Genomic DNA, 17,588 nt, shown 5'->3' with positions numbered 1-17,588 from the left:
CTCAGGCTGGTGAGCATGCACTCAAGCTGGATGAGCCCATGCTCAACCTGACAACTTCAGGATTTTGAACCAGGGTCCTCTGCGTCCCAGTCCAATGCTCTATCCGCTGTGCCACCGCCTGGTCCAGCTATTCCCACATTCTTATCCAACCATCTTCATATTTTAAAATCCAATCTATCAACAAAAATAGCCTCTTTTGCCTGACCAGGCGGTGGCGCAGTGGATAGAGCGTCGGACTGGGATGTGGAGGACCCAGGTTCGAGACCCCGAGGTCGCTAGCTTGAGTGTGGGTTCATCTGATTTCAGCAAAAGCTCACCAGCTTGGACCCAAGGTCGCTGGCTTGAGCAAGGGGTTACTCGGTCTGCTGAAGGCCCGCAGTCAAGGCACATATGAGAAAGCAATCAATGAACTAAGGTGTCGCAATGAAAAACTGATGATTGATGCTTCTCATCTCTCTCCGTTCCTATCTGTCTGTCCCTATCTCTCTCTCTCTGTCTCTGTAAAAAAAAAAAAAATTATATATATATATATATATATATATATATAATCTCCCCTCTTTTCCTACCAGAAAATACCATTCATCGTCTGTGAACTCCTCCTAAAGCTTATTTCTTAGGACACCTTGATTTAGTAATACACGTCATGTTTCCCCGATTATACTCCAAGTTCTTTGAGGGTAGAGACTATCTGCAATTAATCTTTGTATGCTGTATAGAGTAGATATTTGGTAAACAGCAGGAGAATGAACTGAATCGCTAAGAAGTATTATACCGAGTGAAATAAGTAAATCAGAAAAAGTAAAGAATTGTATGATTTCACACATGGGTTAGGATATAAAACAGACTCATGGACATAGATAAAACTCAAGTAGTTGCCAGGTGGAAGCGGGTGTTGGGGAGGGGTGGGGGGAAGGGTGTAAATAGGGTCAAATATAAGGTGACAATGGAAAATGATTTGACTTTGGATGATGGGTATACAACACAATCAACAGTTCAAATGCTATAGATATGTTTACCTGAAACCTATATACTCAGTGTTCCCCTGTTAAATTTAATTTTCTAAATAAAAATTTTTTTTTCTTTTTCTTTTTTATTAAATTTAATGCAGTGACATTGATAAATCAGGGTACATATGTTGAGAGAAAATATCTCTAGATTATTTTGACATTTGATTGTGCTGTATACCCCTCCCCCAAAGTTAAATTGTCTTCTGTCACCTTCTATCTGGTTTTTTTTTGTGCCCCACCCCTCCCCTAACCCCTCTCTCCTTCTTCACCCCATCCCCCCTCCCCCAACCCCCCGCCCCTGTTGCCATCACATTCTTGTTCATGTCTCTGAGTCTCATTTTTATGTCCCTTCTATGTATGGATTCATCTTAGTTTTTTTTCTGATTTACTTATTTCACTCCATATAATGTTGTCAAGGTCCATCCATGTTATTGTAAATGATCCGATGTCATCATTTCTTATGGCTGAGTAGTATTCCATAGTATATATGTACCAAAGCTTTTTAATCCACTCGTCCTCTGACGGACACTTGGGTTGTTTCCAGATCTTCGCTATTGTGAAATTTAATTTTCTAAATAAAAATTTTTTAAAAGCAATAATAAAATAAAAAAATACAAAGCATTAAACACTGAAATGAGGCATCAAGAATACAGTAAAAGAGATATAATATGGTTCCTGCCAATCAATTATCCCACAAATATTTGTTAATTTCTTATATTGACTGAATGATGAAGAAGACAATAAACTTAACCCTCAGAAAGCATACAGTTCAGTGGGGTACTTATAATCCTACATTTTTAAAACATCAAGATAATGGTAGAGGTACAAGAAACAGAATCCTTGATAAACCTATTTAGAAATGGGTCTGTCTTTTTCTTTAATGCCCAAGCGACATCTCACAGAAGACAAAGAAGATTTTTACCTTTTAAAAAGGAATCATGAATAGTATTAAGGTGACAAATCATCCTCCTTTAGGGAGGACAATCCTTCTTTTGTAAGTTCCGTCCTCCTTTGAAAAGTGTCCTTCTACATGTCCTCCTTTTTTTTCTTTCTTTCCTTTTTTTTTTTTTTTTTTTTTTTGTATTTTTCTGAAGCTGGAAACTGGGAGGCAGTCAGACTCCCGCATGTGCCCGACCGTGATCTACCCAGCACGCCCACCAGGGGGCGATGCTCTGCCCATCCGAGGCGTCGCTCTATTGCGACCAGAGCCACTCTAGCGCCTGAGGCAGAGGCCATGGAGCCATCCCCAGCGCCCGGGCCATCTTTGCTCCAATGGAGCCTCGGCTGCGGGAGGGGAAGAGAGAGACAGAGAGGAAAGAGAGGGGGAGGGGTGGAGAAGCAGATGAGCGCTTCTCCTGTGTGCCCTGGCCGGGAATCAAACCCGGGACTTCTGCACGCCAGGCCGACGCTCTACCACTGAGCCAACTGGCCAGGGCCTACATGTCCTCCTTTTTGATATTGGAAGACTAATCTGTAAATGTCCGTATTCGATCGATGCAGAGTCGATCCATTGTGTGTGATGTGACGTATTTGTATCCAAATGAGTACTTTTTTCTACAATTATTATTAAAAATTAATAGGCATGTAAGCATAATTACAATTTAAAATATTACAAATGTTTTTATTATGCACTTATCATATTATAGTGTATTGTTGCAATGAACAAAATGTTTCTTTTATTTACGATATTGTTTTCTTCAATTTATTTTTGTCCTCCTTTTCATTGTAAAAAAGTTGGTCACTTTAGTATTATTTAACTGTGAAGGGAGTAAAGATTCCTGAAAGAAATAGTGTGGGGTGAAGCTGATCATAAGAATAACATCTCACAGCCTGACCAGGTGGTGATGCAATACATAGAGCATCGGACTGGAACGCTGAGGACTCAGGTTGGAAACCCCGAGGTTGCTGGCTTGAGCATGGGGTCACCAGCTTGAGCACGGGGTCGCTGGCTTGAGCCAAAAGGTCAGCCTTGAAGCCCAAGGTTGCTGGCTTGAGCCCAAGGTTGCTAGCTTGAGCAAGGGATCACTTGCTCTGCTGTAGCCTCCAGGTCAAGGCTGAGAAAGCAATCAACTAAGTTGCCGCAACAAAGAGTTGATGCTTCTCATCTCTCTCCCTTCCTGTCTGTCTGTCCCTATCTGTCCCCAACCCCCCCCCCCCACACACACACACAAAAGATTAACATCTCACATATGAACATTTACTACATTCCAGGCACTGTGCTCATTACTCTCTCTACATTATTTTATTCATTTTGAGTCTTAGAAAACTTGGAGGAAGGTTCCAAAAAGCAACTCCTCAAAGAATTAGTGGTTGAGAATTAATTAAGAGGAAGTAGGAAGATAACTAGGTCAAAAAAATAATAAAGACATAGGGGTGGAGTGACCAAAACTTGAAGGTCTCTAGCCCCCAGGGGTGGGAGTGCAGGTGGGGGATAGATGGTGGGGGGGGTGTCAACGTTAATGAGAAAAGAAAGCTGATTAGTGGAGGTTCGGGAGGTAAAAAACCTTAATTAACTTTGAAATAAAGATTTGGTCTAATAGGCAAGAAGGAGGCATTAAAGATATTTGAACAAGAGGACAAATACAATAAACATGGTAAGAAAAGATCCTGTGTTGTATGTTAACTGTTGAAAAAGAAAGATGCTGGAGGCTGGGAGCTCTGCTACAGAGCTATAATAGTATAAGTATAATCACAGCTACTATGAGTTCTTACTGTGTGCCAAGAATATGCTAAACATTCTATAACCATGATTAAATTCATCATTATTATCAAATGCCTTTTATTTCTTTTTTTTTCTCTTTTTAAAAAAAAAAAAAAAATTTAAATCTCTGAAGCTGGAAACGGGGAGAGACAGTCAGACAGACTCCCGCATGCGCCTGACCGGGATCCACCCGGCACGCCCACCAGGGGCGATGCTCTGCCCACCAGGGGGCGATGCTCTGCCTCTCTGGGGGGTCGCTCTGCCACGACCAGAGCCACTCTAGCGCCTGGGGCAGAGGCCAAGGAGCCATCCCCCAGCGCCCAGGCCATCTTTGCTCCAATGGAGCATTGGCTGCGGGAGGGGAAGAGAGAGACAGAGAGGAAGGAGGGGGTGGGGGGTGGAGAAGCAGATGGGTGCTTCTCCTGTGTGCCCTGGCCGGGAATCGAACCTGGGTCCCCCGCACGCCAGGCTGACGCTCTACCGCTGAGCCAACCGGCCAGGGCATCAAATGCCTTTTAAATATGAGGAAACACAAGCTTATAGGGCTTAACTGGTTCAAGCTGACTACTAGTAAATGGCAGAACAAAGACTAGGACTTGGATCTGTCCAACTCTCATGTCTAAGTTCTTAATCACCATGTCCTACAGCTGCCCCACCAGTTATTACAATTACAAAATCTCAGCAGTAGAAATGCTAATAACCCCTTATATGTGTATGTAGCTGCACAGATTATAAAATACTTTTCCTACATTTAGTACTTGATCTTTATTACCTGTTGATACAGGCAGGAAGGGCTATTAACCTGGCCTGATAAAAAAAGGCAGATTTTGCCAGGTAAAATACCTCTACCAGGTCAAACAGGTTACTGGTAGAGCTAAAACAAGAACCCACATCTCTAGCCTTCTTTTTTTTTTCTTTTAAGCAAGAGAGATAGAGAGAGGGACAGACAGACAGACAGAAAGGGAGAGAGATAAGAAGCACCAATTCTTTGTTGTGGCATCATAGTTCTTCATAGATTACTTTCTCATATGTGCCTTGACCGGGGGTTCCAGCAGATCCAGTGACCCCTTGCTCAAGTCAGCAAGCTTGGGCTTAAGCCAGCAACCTTGGGGTCATGTCTATGATCCCACGTTCAAGCCAGCAACCCTGTGCTCAAGCTCATGAGCTCGCAGTCAAACCAGATGAGTCCGCACTCAAGCCAGCAACCTCGGGAACTTGAACCTGGATCCTAAGTATTCCAGGCTGATGCTCTATCCACTGTATTATCAACAGGTCAGGCTCTAGCCTTCTTGTTCAATGTTCTATTAGCATGTTTGTTTACTCTGCTGGCACACAATGCATGAAGTGATTTTGTTTTCTGCCATGCCCTTGGTGTCTAGAACAGTGCCTGACACATCATAAGAGCTCAATAAATATTTGCTCAATAAGGGAATGAATATAAGATCCCATTAGTGTTTAACAAAAATGTTATTCAACTATATTGTATATTGAATACTTCATCTACTTGGTTATAATTTTCTTTTTTGAGAATATCTTTTTGGTTTCCTGAAGTGAGAAGCGGGGAGGCAGAGAGACAGACTCCTGTATGCACTTGACTGGGATACACACAGCAAGCCCACTAGGGGGCAATGTTCTGCCAATCTGGGGCCATTGCTCCGTTGCAACTGGAGCCATTCTAGCACCTGAGGCGGAGGTCATGGAGCCATCCTCAGTGCCTGGGCCAACTTTACTCCAATGGAGCCTTGGCTGTGGGAGGGGAAGAGAGAGATAGAGAGAAAGTAGAGGGGGAAGGGTGGAGGAACAGATGGGCGCTTCTTCTGTGTGCCCTGACCGGGAATCGAACCGGGGACATCCACATGCTGGGCCGATGCTCTACCACTGAGCCAACCAGCCAGGGCCTATTTGGTTATAATTTAAAAGGGATAGCTCTCTTGGCAATATTTCAGATGTAAATTATATTTAGGTACTTACTAGAAAATGCTTTGAGGGAAAAAGGCGTAGTGAGAGGGGCCACACAGATAAATGAGAAGGGGTGAGGAAGTTGTCAGGGGACCAGAGCATACCTAAATACTTCATATACCAACCACAGGAGGGGTAATATTCATCTTGGATGGCAGTTATTGAAGGCCAACAGTCCATAAAATAAAAAACCTTCTTTATCCTCTAACTCATTGTGATGGCGCAACAGAAGCATATCCCTTTAGAGAAAAGGATTTATTATTTATTTATATATTTGGTGGCAATGTGACTTATTTTTTATTTTTATTTTTTAAAGGTTTCTTTTCTTGATTTTACAGAGAAAGGAGAGAGAGGGATGAGAACGAGAAGTATCAACTCATAGTCGCTTCACTTTATTTATTGTTTGTTTTATGTGCCTTGACAGGGCAAGCCCAGGGTTTCAAACCAACAACCGCAGCGTTCCAGGCCGATGCTCTACCCACTGTGCCACTAAAGGCCAAGCCAATGTGACTTCTTTTTGAAAATGAATCACAAATAATGACACACGCAAATTTGATTTAAATACTGTGATTAGCCTCTTAAAACTCAGAACTGGCATTACTTATACTTCACATATATTACTAGTCTTCTTTATTTAAAAATAAAGCCAGATTTCTACATTTTCAGAATATAATAAATTTATTGTGTATGACACCAAATTATTTCCCTGACTTATTACTGATTCTGTTATGTGTAAGTGAAATTTCTATGGTTAGTACAATTTAAAAAATGAAAATAGCAGCTAATATTGTGCAATACACTTTAAAATTTAGTAAAATATACTTAAATATTTGAATAAATGGAATAGATAGTTCATTTATTGATCATTTACTTTGTGCCATGAGCTATATTAAATGCTTTACACATTCCTTCCTTTACTCTTTAGAAGTCTACAAAGGTTTGGTGGTAACAACTCCAGGTATAGTTATGGAAGCTAATGCTGAATAACACACCTGCCTCTGGGCATATGAGTACACTAAACTCCAGTCTGTTCTTCTGTAAAGTTGAAATAATGATAATAATATCTCTGGAGATCTGAATGTAAGTGGGACATGAGCCAATGCATCTAAGATAGTGTTTGACATAGTAGACACTGTATTCAATCATCCCGAGAAGCTGCCACCCTTTCAGCAAGAGGCGGCAGAAACTACTTGGCAGATTACAAACTAGAAAAGATATGCAGCTGATATCAGAAGTCATTCCTGCCAGAAGAAAAACAAAGAAAACCAAACGGAAACTCCCAAACAGTCCTCTCACGTTAAATGTTAACACCAACAGTACACATTTGCCCACTCTAAGACACAAATGCTGGACCTCACAGAACCTTTCTGATTTAATGACAGGCTAGTTTTCTTGGACACTATAAAGGTACTTTCCTTTTACACTGAGAAAAAATATGGACAATTTTTAAAAATTCATTTCTTTGGGGATGATATTTTGGTTGGAACATTCATAACTAATAATACTATAGAAAAAAATGTTGACTATTGACCCCTTACCCATCTAAAACATGTTATATGACATTGTATAAACACAAAAAAGTAGTAATTAAGTATTAACATTTATTGGATAGCTACCATGTGCCAGACCCAAGACACACACACACACACACACACACACACACACCCCTAACCTTATTTAATCTTAACAACCCTATGAGGCAACAACTTCATATTGTTATCTCCTTACAGATAAATCAGCATAGAAGAGTTTACTATAGTTGCCTGTAGTCACATGTCTAGTGTACGGTTTTACTAGAATTTGAACTAAAGTAGTATGGCTCTGGGGCCCCTCATTTCCACTACCATGCAAATTGCCTTCCCTTGCTCTTAATTAAAACAAAAATACCCAGTGCTGGCAAAGCTGTGGCTAAATGTCTATTGATAGAAGGTCAATACATATCACTGAAGTCTTTTCAAATAGTAATTGGTCAATATAGATTAAAATTTTGAAGTTGTACAGCTTTGACTCAGCAACTGGACAATGGGGAAATCTATGCTATAGAAATAAAAGCATTAGCACCAAATGATTGATACATGCATGCATATGCACCTTGCACAGATGCTTATTTTAGTATTCCTTGACTGGCAAAACACTGGAAGATTGCCTGAATATCTGTCAGTTGGAAAAAGATTATAATAGAGCATATAAATATATAGTCATTATATTAAGCAAAAAAAAGTTTTCTCTTTTCAATGTATAGAATCTATTCCAGAAGGATGTATAATACGCCTCTCAAACTTAACCTTACTAAAACAAACCTTTTAATTTTTGCTTCCCTGTTAATGTACAGTATTCTTCAACAGACTGTAAGAAATGGCACTTCTATCCACAAATCTAGGTTAAATCATGAGTCTCTATTTCCCTTCAGCTCCCACATTTTATCAATCAAATCTGACTTATCTAAAACATCAAGAATCAGCTCCCTTTTCTTTGCTTCCAATACCAAAACCTCCCACCACTCAGGTCACACCTGGGCTTCTGCCTTCCAGTGTAATACTTTCACCTTTCTGGAGTCCACTCTCTACCTAGGAGACTGTACATCAGGTTACTTAATTTTCCTGTTAAAACCTTCTAGTGGCTCCTACTGCACCTTTGTGCTTCCAGACACATACCCAGTTCCACATCCAGTTCATTCTCAGTTCAGTTATTTTTGTTCCTTTTACAGAGAAAGCCCTTTCCCTTATTTTTGCATGTCTTACTCTTCACTTTGATCTTGTTTAAGTTTCACCTTGTCCAAGAGGCCTGTCTTATGAACAAATAGAGTGGTCACTAGCCACATCCCTTAGTTTAATCATCTGCAAGGGACTGACCACTACTGCTAATTCTCTTAGTTTATTTGTTAATTTGTCATCAGACTGTAAACTGAACCTGGCAGGGAGCCTTATCTGTTTTATTCATACCTATATCTCTAATATCCAAAATAGTGCCTGTACATATAATATGCACGTATTGAATACTTGTTGAATAAAAATAATATGAATTATATAATCAGATATTTACTAAGAGAGACACTATTCGTGTATAGCTGTTTATTTTTGTTGCAGAAGCAAAGGAAAAAGTGTGGAGAAATACTAAACAGTAAATACTAACTTCTTGGGGAGGTGGGGAAAGGAAAATCAATTTTTCTTTTAATAAATCTGCATTTTATTAGTTATAACAGGTATACATTTCTTTTTGAAACATAAAGAGAATGTAATATTCCCTCAGCTGGGAAGACACACTGATTAAATATCTACCTATCTATCTCTACAACCAGATCATTATGACAGCAATGTTGTTTTAGTAATGTCCCTGTCAACAGGTGCAAGTAATTATTTAAAGATACCTGCAATCCCAGGTATTAAAGTGTTTTGAAATCATAAAGAAAGAGGTACCTTCTATTCATTCAGTTACTAAAAAAAAGAATTTTCTAACAAATTCTGAAATTCCCAGTTAGGACATATTCTATCTCTAGAAATGACCTTATAAAACTTTGAAGAAGGCAATACTCATACAGTTAAGTTCTAACATGTTCGTTTAACATTGTTTTATGCTACTTTATAATAATACTTCAAATAGTTTCTATTTTCTTTTCTTTTCTTTTTTTGTGGCTGAGACAGAGAGAGTTAGAGAGAGGAACAGATAGGGACAGAGAGACAGGAAGGGAGAGAGATGAGAAACATCAATTCTTTGTTGTGGCTCATTAGTTGCTCATTGATTGATTTCTCATATGTGCCTTGACCGGGGGGCTACAGCAGACCGAGTGACCCCTTGCTTGAGCCAGCGACCTTGGGCTCAAGCTAGTGAGTCTTGCTCAAACCAGATGAGCCCATGCTCAAACTGGCAACCTCAGAGTCTCGAACCCGGGTCTTCCACATCCCAGTCCGACGCTCTGTCCACTGTGCCACTGCCTGGTCAGGCTAATAATACTTTCTATTTTCATCAGGAAAATTCCCTAGTTAATAGATTCTATAAGTTTGGAATACAAAATACTGCAAATCAAAAAAGCTAGATTTGGAAAATATAATTAGGACAAATGCATCTAGTATACCCACTATAAGCTAACAAGGAGCCATCTTACCTCAATAAAAGATGGGGAGCTTGACGGCAATGGAAAGGGAGTAACGGCCATCTGATTGACTGCATCTTCATTTCTGTGGATGGTAAAACAGAAAGAATCAGTACACAGGACATGTTAAGTTTCTGGCTCAAATTATAATCACTCCCTCACTTCTCAGTTGAAAATGCACGCACAGCACTACAAAATAAAAAAAAAAGTATATATATAACATGTGAAACTATTAGGTACAAAAAGAGATGTATTACTCAAGGGATACTAAGATACAATTATTAGTGACAAAGAATGATGAAGCTAGGAGCTGGCCAAATCCTGCTTAGTAAGTCAGGTGCTGCAGAGGATAATTTTGGAAAGCTATCAATTCTTCCAGCACCGAGGAGTATACATTTTTCAAAAGGGTGTGTGTAACCTCTAGGCCCCATTAATGTTTAGAGCATTTTGTTCTTTGAACTGGACAAGTTCCCAGCCTCCTCACTGGCTTCTAACTGTGTTCTACCAAATGAAGGATGATGGGATGTATATGACAGTCCCCACAAGGGTGGGCTCTGTGAGGAGGTGTGATGGATGGGGAGAGAAGAGATCCAGACAGGCAAGGCTTTGTGGGTTAGGTTAATTCTGCTCCTCCTCATCCTAATTGGAGCAGAGGAAGTGGGAGCTGAAACTTCACCACCAGTGTGGCAGGCACAGAACAACTGCTAGAATACCAGTTCTGATTATTTGGGCTTATTTCCACTATGCTACCAGCAAATGGTCGGCAGTGGTTCTGTGGGAGATTTGTCCTTTACTCTTCATTCATGGTGCGTACCCAATATAATTATCACAAGATTTATGTTAAGTCTGACTTTAAGGTTTCACAATATAAACTAAGGAAGCACAAGAAATGCTTCTCACTGCTGTGTCAAGATGTAAGAATGTTCACAGATTTCTCAACGTGATAAGTATATCTAGGGTAGTCACTACCTGACTCAGGAGGGCACTCCAAATCCCATCTCATATTATTTTTCACTGCTCACCAAGTAAAAAAAGATCCACTGGTCCACATCATTCCTACTCTGGAGCTTTAATCATATCAGTGCCTTTACCTGAAATGCCTTTCTTTATTAAATTTATATCTCACCTATCCTTCTTCAGTTTGAGTTCAACAACCTCAACTAGGCGAATTGCTTCCTTAAGTTCAAAGACTATGTATGTATATATCAATGTCTTCCAACTTCACATAGTTCGCTCAGATGTTTTTCTGAGCTTACAATCTGCATATTTTACTCTACATCTCCACTAGATGTCTTACAAGCATCTTAAATAAAATAGAGCTCTTTATCCCCCTCAGTTCCCAGCGGGTTCCATAGTTAATTTTCTCTCCACCTGTGTAAATGTCAACAGTATCTGCCCAGTTGTTCAGCCAAGAACCTGAGAGTTGTTCTTGAAACCTCTCATGCCTTAATTGTATATCCAACCTATGTTATACAGGTGCAACCCAATCCCTGTTAATAAAACCATGTAGATATAGACATTTTACCCTCTGAAGTAGCTGTGTCTCCACTTGTTACCATGGATTGTTTTAGGGGAAATGGATTTAGAAGTTTCCAAGTTTTCTTGAATTGTCTAACTATGGACATCGGCAGATGCCTCCCTTCTACCATGTAGAAAACTCTGACTTAATTGTTTTCCAAATATAGGGGGATATCTGCCTGTTTTTCAAAGTGTTTATTTACTGCTCACAAAATTAGGGGATCAGGGAACGTGCAAATACTCCGGCACTTTCAACCTTTTGGCCAGTACATTTTCACCAATGAAATAAAAGTTGGTTTTGTGTCTCATTTGCATAATCAAACAACTTTCTTTGACTTGTCATTTGCTTTTCTGATGTTCTTGTTTAATAAAAAAAAAAATCAAATGCTTCTTGTTTTTATTGCTTCATATTCATTTTGAAATATCCCCTAATGTTTGTGAGTGGTATATTTGATTTGAATGTATTAAATAAAAAACCTTGACTTTTGAAAAAAGAAGCCTTATTGATTCTACCTTCAAAGTGTAGCTCGAATCTTTGCACTTCTTTCCATCCTCGCCCAGTGCACGCCCTCGTCATTGCTCACCCATATCAATGAAGGGCATCCTATTTGGTATCCCTACTTAGATTCATCATCCCTGCTCCAGTCTATTCTTCACCCATCCAAGTTAGGATGGTTTCAAAACATACATCTGATTATATTTCTATCTCCTGTTTTTAAATCTTCCCATGATTTCCTATTGCACTTAGGATCAAGTCCAAAATTGTTAGGGAGGCTACATGGCCTTGAGTGGTCTGGGCCCGGCCCACATCTCTGGCCTCCTTTGTTCTCTCTTCTCCTTGCTGGCTTTGCTCTACCACAGCGTCTCTGGCTCTCTTTCCATTTCTCAGCAGAGCCAAGCTCCACCCACCTCAGGGCTTCTCTCATTCTCCCTTCTTCTGCTCTGCATGCTTGTTGCCCAGATCCTTTGATTTATTCTTATTTCTCCTTCAGAGCTCCCCATAAATGTCCTTTCCTGAAACAAGCCTTGTAGGGTCTTCACTACATGCTTACAGCAGTCCACACTATGACCACAGATGTGTTTTTTTCATAATTTACCTAACTGATTTGTATGAATATTTGCTTCAAATCTGTCTTCACCCTAGAGGACAAAATTCATGTTCCCCTACTCTCTGTTACATCCTAGGGCAAACAGTGCCTGGCAAATAGTTTGTACTTTAAAAAGATATATTTTTTAAAAATGTAATGAACACTTACTTCAATCAGGAGACAGAGGCCAGAGTTTTGATTCTAGCACTACCACTCACTAGCAATGGATTTGGGGGAAACAACTCCTTAGAGAATTAGTTTCCTGATCTCTTAAGTGAATAGGTTGAACGTACGAATTCCAAACTGGGATTCTCGTGGAACGAGGCAGAGTACAAACAGAGAGTGAAGGAAGTCCAGGTGCCACTTCATGCTCTGACCTTTTCAGACTCCTGGATGATCAAGCCAATTAAAGCAAAAGGGAGAAAAACTAAAACTATAAAGTGATATAGAGCATGAAGAATATATCTCTTTATTCTGACAGCATTATAGATGCCTTGAGCATGTGTTATTATGGTAAGAGATGGCTATTGTTTTTCAGGGAGTACAGTCCATTTCTCAGCAGTTTGCTCACCCATAGAAGCATTCTGTAACCCCTGGGTAAGCAATAGCATTTTTCCTAGTGGCACTTCCCTTTCCTATTCAGTTTCCCCCATGGGTAACACACAAAAGCTCAGCTCTAGCTTCAAGCAAAAAGCCAATTGGACATGCCTACTCAGGATTTTGAGCCCACAAGGTAGTGTATATTTGGCAGTAATTAAGCACATGGTTTTTTCTATCTCTTTCAAAGGCTTACCAGCATTAAAAGTATGGCTGGCTGCACATAAATTCTTATTGAGATATCATGATTAACCAATTTAGCTCAAATCAACTAAGTTATCCTTTCACAATTTAATGATTTCCCCTAAACTAGCATGACTTTAATGGCCTTTAAAGTCTCTATTAATTTTTTAAAGCCTCACAGAATAGAAAATCTACAACTACTCTCAATGGAGAGAAGAAAGCTGCTCTCAGAAGTTACAGTTCATAATCCTTTATAATCCACTTACTGGTGAGTGCTCATCAGACCTCAGTGTCAAGCAAGCGGGACCTGACATGGCAGCAATTTTAAGGAGAAAGAAGTAGGAAGAGGGAGACCAAAGGGGAGAAGCCATTTACACTTTAAACAGTTAAATGGAAGGACTTCTGGAGAACCTCTGACAACTCATAGTCTATGATTCTCATTAGAAATGAAATCTTTTTGCTTTATAACGAACATTTCTTTTACAATATAATAAACAAGTTTCTTAGATCCTGGTGCCCCATACAGGACACAATCAGAAATTATAATTGTTTGTTGCTGTTTTTATGATGGTTTTTAACAGCTATTGGGAGAGAGCTAACGAAGTTCTACCACAGATCACAGTAAGAACAATTTTTCAGGGTAAGGAGCCCTGTAAGTGGATGTTGTATTGTTGTACTTGCTGTGCTCCATTAAAATGACTTGTGCTGGCCCTGGCTGGTTGGCTCAGTGGTAGAGCATCAGCCTGGCGTGTGGAAGTCCCAGGTTCTATTCTCAGTCAGGGCACACAGGAGAAGCACCCATCTGCTTCTCCACCCTTCCCCCTCTCCTTTTTCTCTGTGTCTCTCTTCCTTCCGCAGCCAAGGCTCCATTGGAGCAAAGTTAGCCCGGGCACTGAGGATGGCTCCATAGCCTCCTCCTCAAGCGCTAGAATGGCTCCAGTCACAATGGAACAACACCCCAGATGGGCAGAGCATCGCCCTCTAGTGGGCATGCTGGGTGGATTCCAGTCGGGTGCATGCAGGAGTCTGTCTGTCTGCCTCCCCCCTTCTCACTTTGGAAAAATACAAAAAAAAAATGACTTGAGCTGCTCTGCCTCTCTTGCTAAACACAGAGATGGGAGCTGATTTCTTTGTATCTCTGGCTCATAGCTGACAGGGAGTAGGTGTTCTATAAAGGTTGACTAAAGTGGGTCTTAACGAGGCAGGGAAAAGACAAAGCAGAACTATCAACACACTGCTCTGTGCTTTCCAAGCTGCTTCGAGTTAATGACAATGTGCTGTCTGCAGTCACCCAGTTGTCAGGATTCACCACATTAATGGCCATTTCGTGGGGTGGGTGGTCAGCTCACAGAGACTGCCTGGATGGGCTGCCATAGCAAAGTCTACACTAACACTGACAGTCTGTCTCAGCCTCAGTGAGTGTAGGGCAGACACCTGACTTAGTTTGGGCCAATAGATTCTCTTCCACAGGAACTCAAAATTTAGAATAGACACATATAGATCAGGGTGTAGTATCATTCCAATGGAAATAATTATATATAGTATAAGACAACTATGTGCTATTCTGAAAAGATATCTAGACCTAAGCAGACAGAGGCAAAAATACTCTTTACATGTTATTGATAGAACTGATATAAATAATGTAAGATACTAAACAACTTTTAAAACCTTGGTTTCTTAAGCTATAAAATTGAGAGAATAACTTCTAACAGAATTATTGTGAAGTAGCGTAAATATCAGAGCACTAAGGCACAATAACCACAGTTAACATTTAATATTTTATGATGTTCAGTCTCAGATGCTGAAATTTCTAGTTGCTAAGTCCTCAGTTATTCTTAATTCATTTAGCCATCAACCCTTATAGCTAAAGAAATAACCAAGTCTAATGATTTCATTCTAAAGACTTCATCCTTTCTTGTCTTTTCTTCTAGTCCCATGGTCCCCATCCTAATTCATGTACTTTTCATGTTGCCTAGACTATGACAACAGTGTCTCTACTGGTTACCTTTTTCTGCTTTCTCTGAGTCTCAATAAATCTAAGCCATGCCCCTCTCCACTGCGAAACACTTGACTGCACTCCCGGGAACCAAGCCTTAAAATAATATCTCAATAACCCAAAATCACAGAGTTCTCTCCATTGGTGCTTGTTTTACCTGATGTATAGTTATTTATTTGCATATCTTAGAAGTTCTTGGAGAATTTACTTAACTCTATGATTTTACATAGCATCTGACAAATAGGTACTCAATAAATGTTTGAATTAAATTTGTTTATGCAGTTTGGATTCGATTCTCTCCTGTATTAAGACTGCTCAAGTAGCATTAAACTAGTTCTTACTGTACCCACTTCTCTAACAGTAATCTTGCTCTCCTCTGAAATTCTAAACTTACATGGCTTTTCTCAGCAATTTCATTTTATTCTTCTAAGAATACTTTACTGCAGTTTTTGAAGCACATACATGTTATATAGAGGGATCTGTTGACAAAACCCTATATATTTATTCTTCATCCATCATAGTTATAATCATAATTCAAATTGTAATATGAGATTTCATAAACATGTTATTTGAACATCAATTCAACAGTCATTGACTGATTCCTTAGGTAAATATGAGATACTCTCTCCAATATAAACTCTGAAAGAACACTATGAACTGTGGTTAAAGAAAGATTCATGGGTTATGAGAAGAACATACTTATCCCCAGAAAAGCACAATGAGCCCATGACCATATCTTCTGAATTAGAAAAGAAAAATAAATCTGATATAATGGATGGTGTATTTATAGAATGTCATTACTTTCATTTATCAGGGACTGAGTTATTTCCAAGGAGCATTTCTACTTCTTTTGAAAGAGAAAGTGTGTTCTGTCCTAAAATCCATATACAATCTCAAGGGATCTCAATACCTAAAATAATCTTGAAAAAAAAAAAAAAAGAACAAGTTGGAGGTCTCACCTTTCCTGATTTCAAAATTTATTACAGACCTATAGTAAACAAGAAAATGTACTGGCATATGGACCAATGGAACAGAATAGGGAGCCCTGAAATAAACCCTCGCATATATGATCAAATGGTTTTCAACAAGGGTACTAAGACTCTTCAGTGAGGGAAAGAATAATCTTTTCAACAAATGGTGCGGGAAAACAGATATCCACATGCAAAAGAATGATGTTGGATCCTTCCATTATTCCATATACAAAAATTAATCCAAAATGGATCAAAGATCTAAATGTAAAAGCTAATATTATAAAACTCTTAGAAGAAAACTTAGGGGGAAAACTTCATTACATTAGATTTGGCAATGATTTCTTGGATATGACATCAAAAGTATAAGCAACAGCCTGACCTGTGGTGGCACAGCAGATAAAGCATTGACCTGGAATGCCAAAGTTGCTGGTTTGAAACCCTGGGTTTGCCTGGTCCCAGCATAAACAGGAAGCAACTACGAATTGATGCTTCCGGTTCCTCCTCTACCCTCCTCTTTCTAAAATTAATGGATAAAAATCTAAAAAAAAAAAAAAGGACCAGCAACAACAAAAAATAAATTTGTCTACATCAAAATGAAAAACTTCTGTGTGTCAAAGACACAATTAACAGAGTGATAGGCACCCTATGGAATGGGAGAAAATATTTGCAAATCATATATCTGATAAGGGGTTAAAACCAGAGTATTAAAGAATTCTTACAATTCAACAAAAACAAGAAAACAAAAAACTTGATTTAAAAATATGCAAAGAACTTGAAAAGAAATTTCTCCAAAGAAGATACACAAGTGACCAATAAACACATGAAAAGATGTCAACATCACTAATCATTGAGAAATGCAAATCAACACCACAATGATATCACTTTGAACCCATCAGAATGGATACTATATAACAAACAAACAAACATACAAACAAAATGAGTGTTAGTGAGATCTACTGTTGGTCAATGTAATATGGTGCAGTTGCTACGGAAAACAATATGATCATTTCTCAAAATATTAAAAAAATAAAATTACTCTATGATTCAGCAAATCCACTTCCAGGAGTATATCCAAAAGAATTGAGAGTAGGATCTCAAAAAGATATTTGTATACTCATGTTCATAGCAGCACTATTTACAATAGTCAAAAAGGCAAAAGGAACCCAAGTCTCCCTCAACAGCAGAATGGATAAACCAATTTGGTATATACATGTAACAGAATATTATTCAGCTTTAAAAAGAAAGAAAATTCTTACACATGCTACAACAAGGATCAACTATGAAAACATGATAAGTGAAATAAGCCAGTAACAAAAGGACAAATTCCACTTTTATGAGGTATCTAGTTAAATTCAGAGACAGGGAGTCAAATGGCAGCTGCCAATGGCTGCAGGGAGGGGAGAACGGGAGTTATTTTTAAAGGGACATAGTTTCAGTTCTGCAAGTTTATATAAGGAGTTCTGGATACAGATGATAGT

General features: G+C 39.2%; 1 protein-coding gene across 8 annotated transcripts in view; it reads right to left on the bottom strand.

The window, feature by feature from the left end:
* Window positions 1-17,588, bottom strand: part of PATJ (PATJ crumbs cell polarity complex component) — a 411,472-nt gene that overhangs the window by 108,933 nt on the left and 284,951 nt on the right. For all 8 annotated transcript variants that reach the window (XM_066376436.1, XM_066376440.1, XM_066376442.1 and 5 more), the window contains one exon: window positions 9,770-9,842. In XM_066376436.1, coding sequence (XP_066232533.1) covers window positions 9,770-9,842 — 73 coding nt within the window. The remainder of the gene's footprint in view (window positions 1-9,769; window positions 9,843-17,588) is intronic.

The sequence above is a fragment of the Saccopteryx leptura genome, chromosome 3 (assembly GCF_036850995.1).
Source record: "Saccopteryx leptura isolate mSacLep1 chromosome 3, mSacLep1_pri_phased_curated, whole genome shotgun sequence".
In the NCBI taxonomy this organism is placed as follows: Eukaryota; Metazoa; Chordata; class Mammalia; order Chiroptera; family Emballonuridae; genus Saccopteryx; species Saccopteryx leptura.
This window is presented reverse-complemented; position numbering and strand designations above follow the sequence as displayed.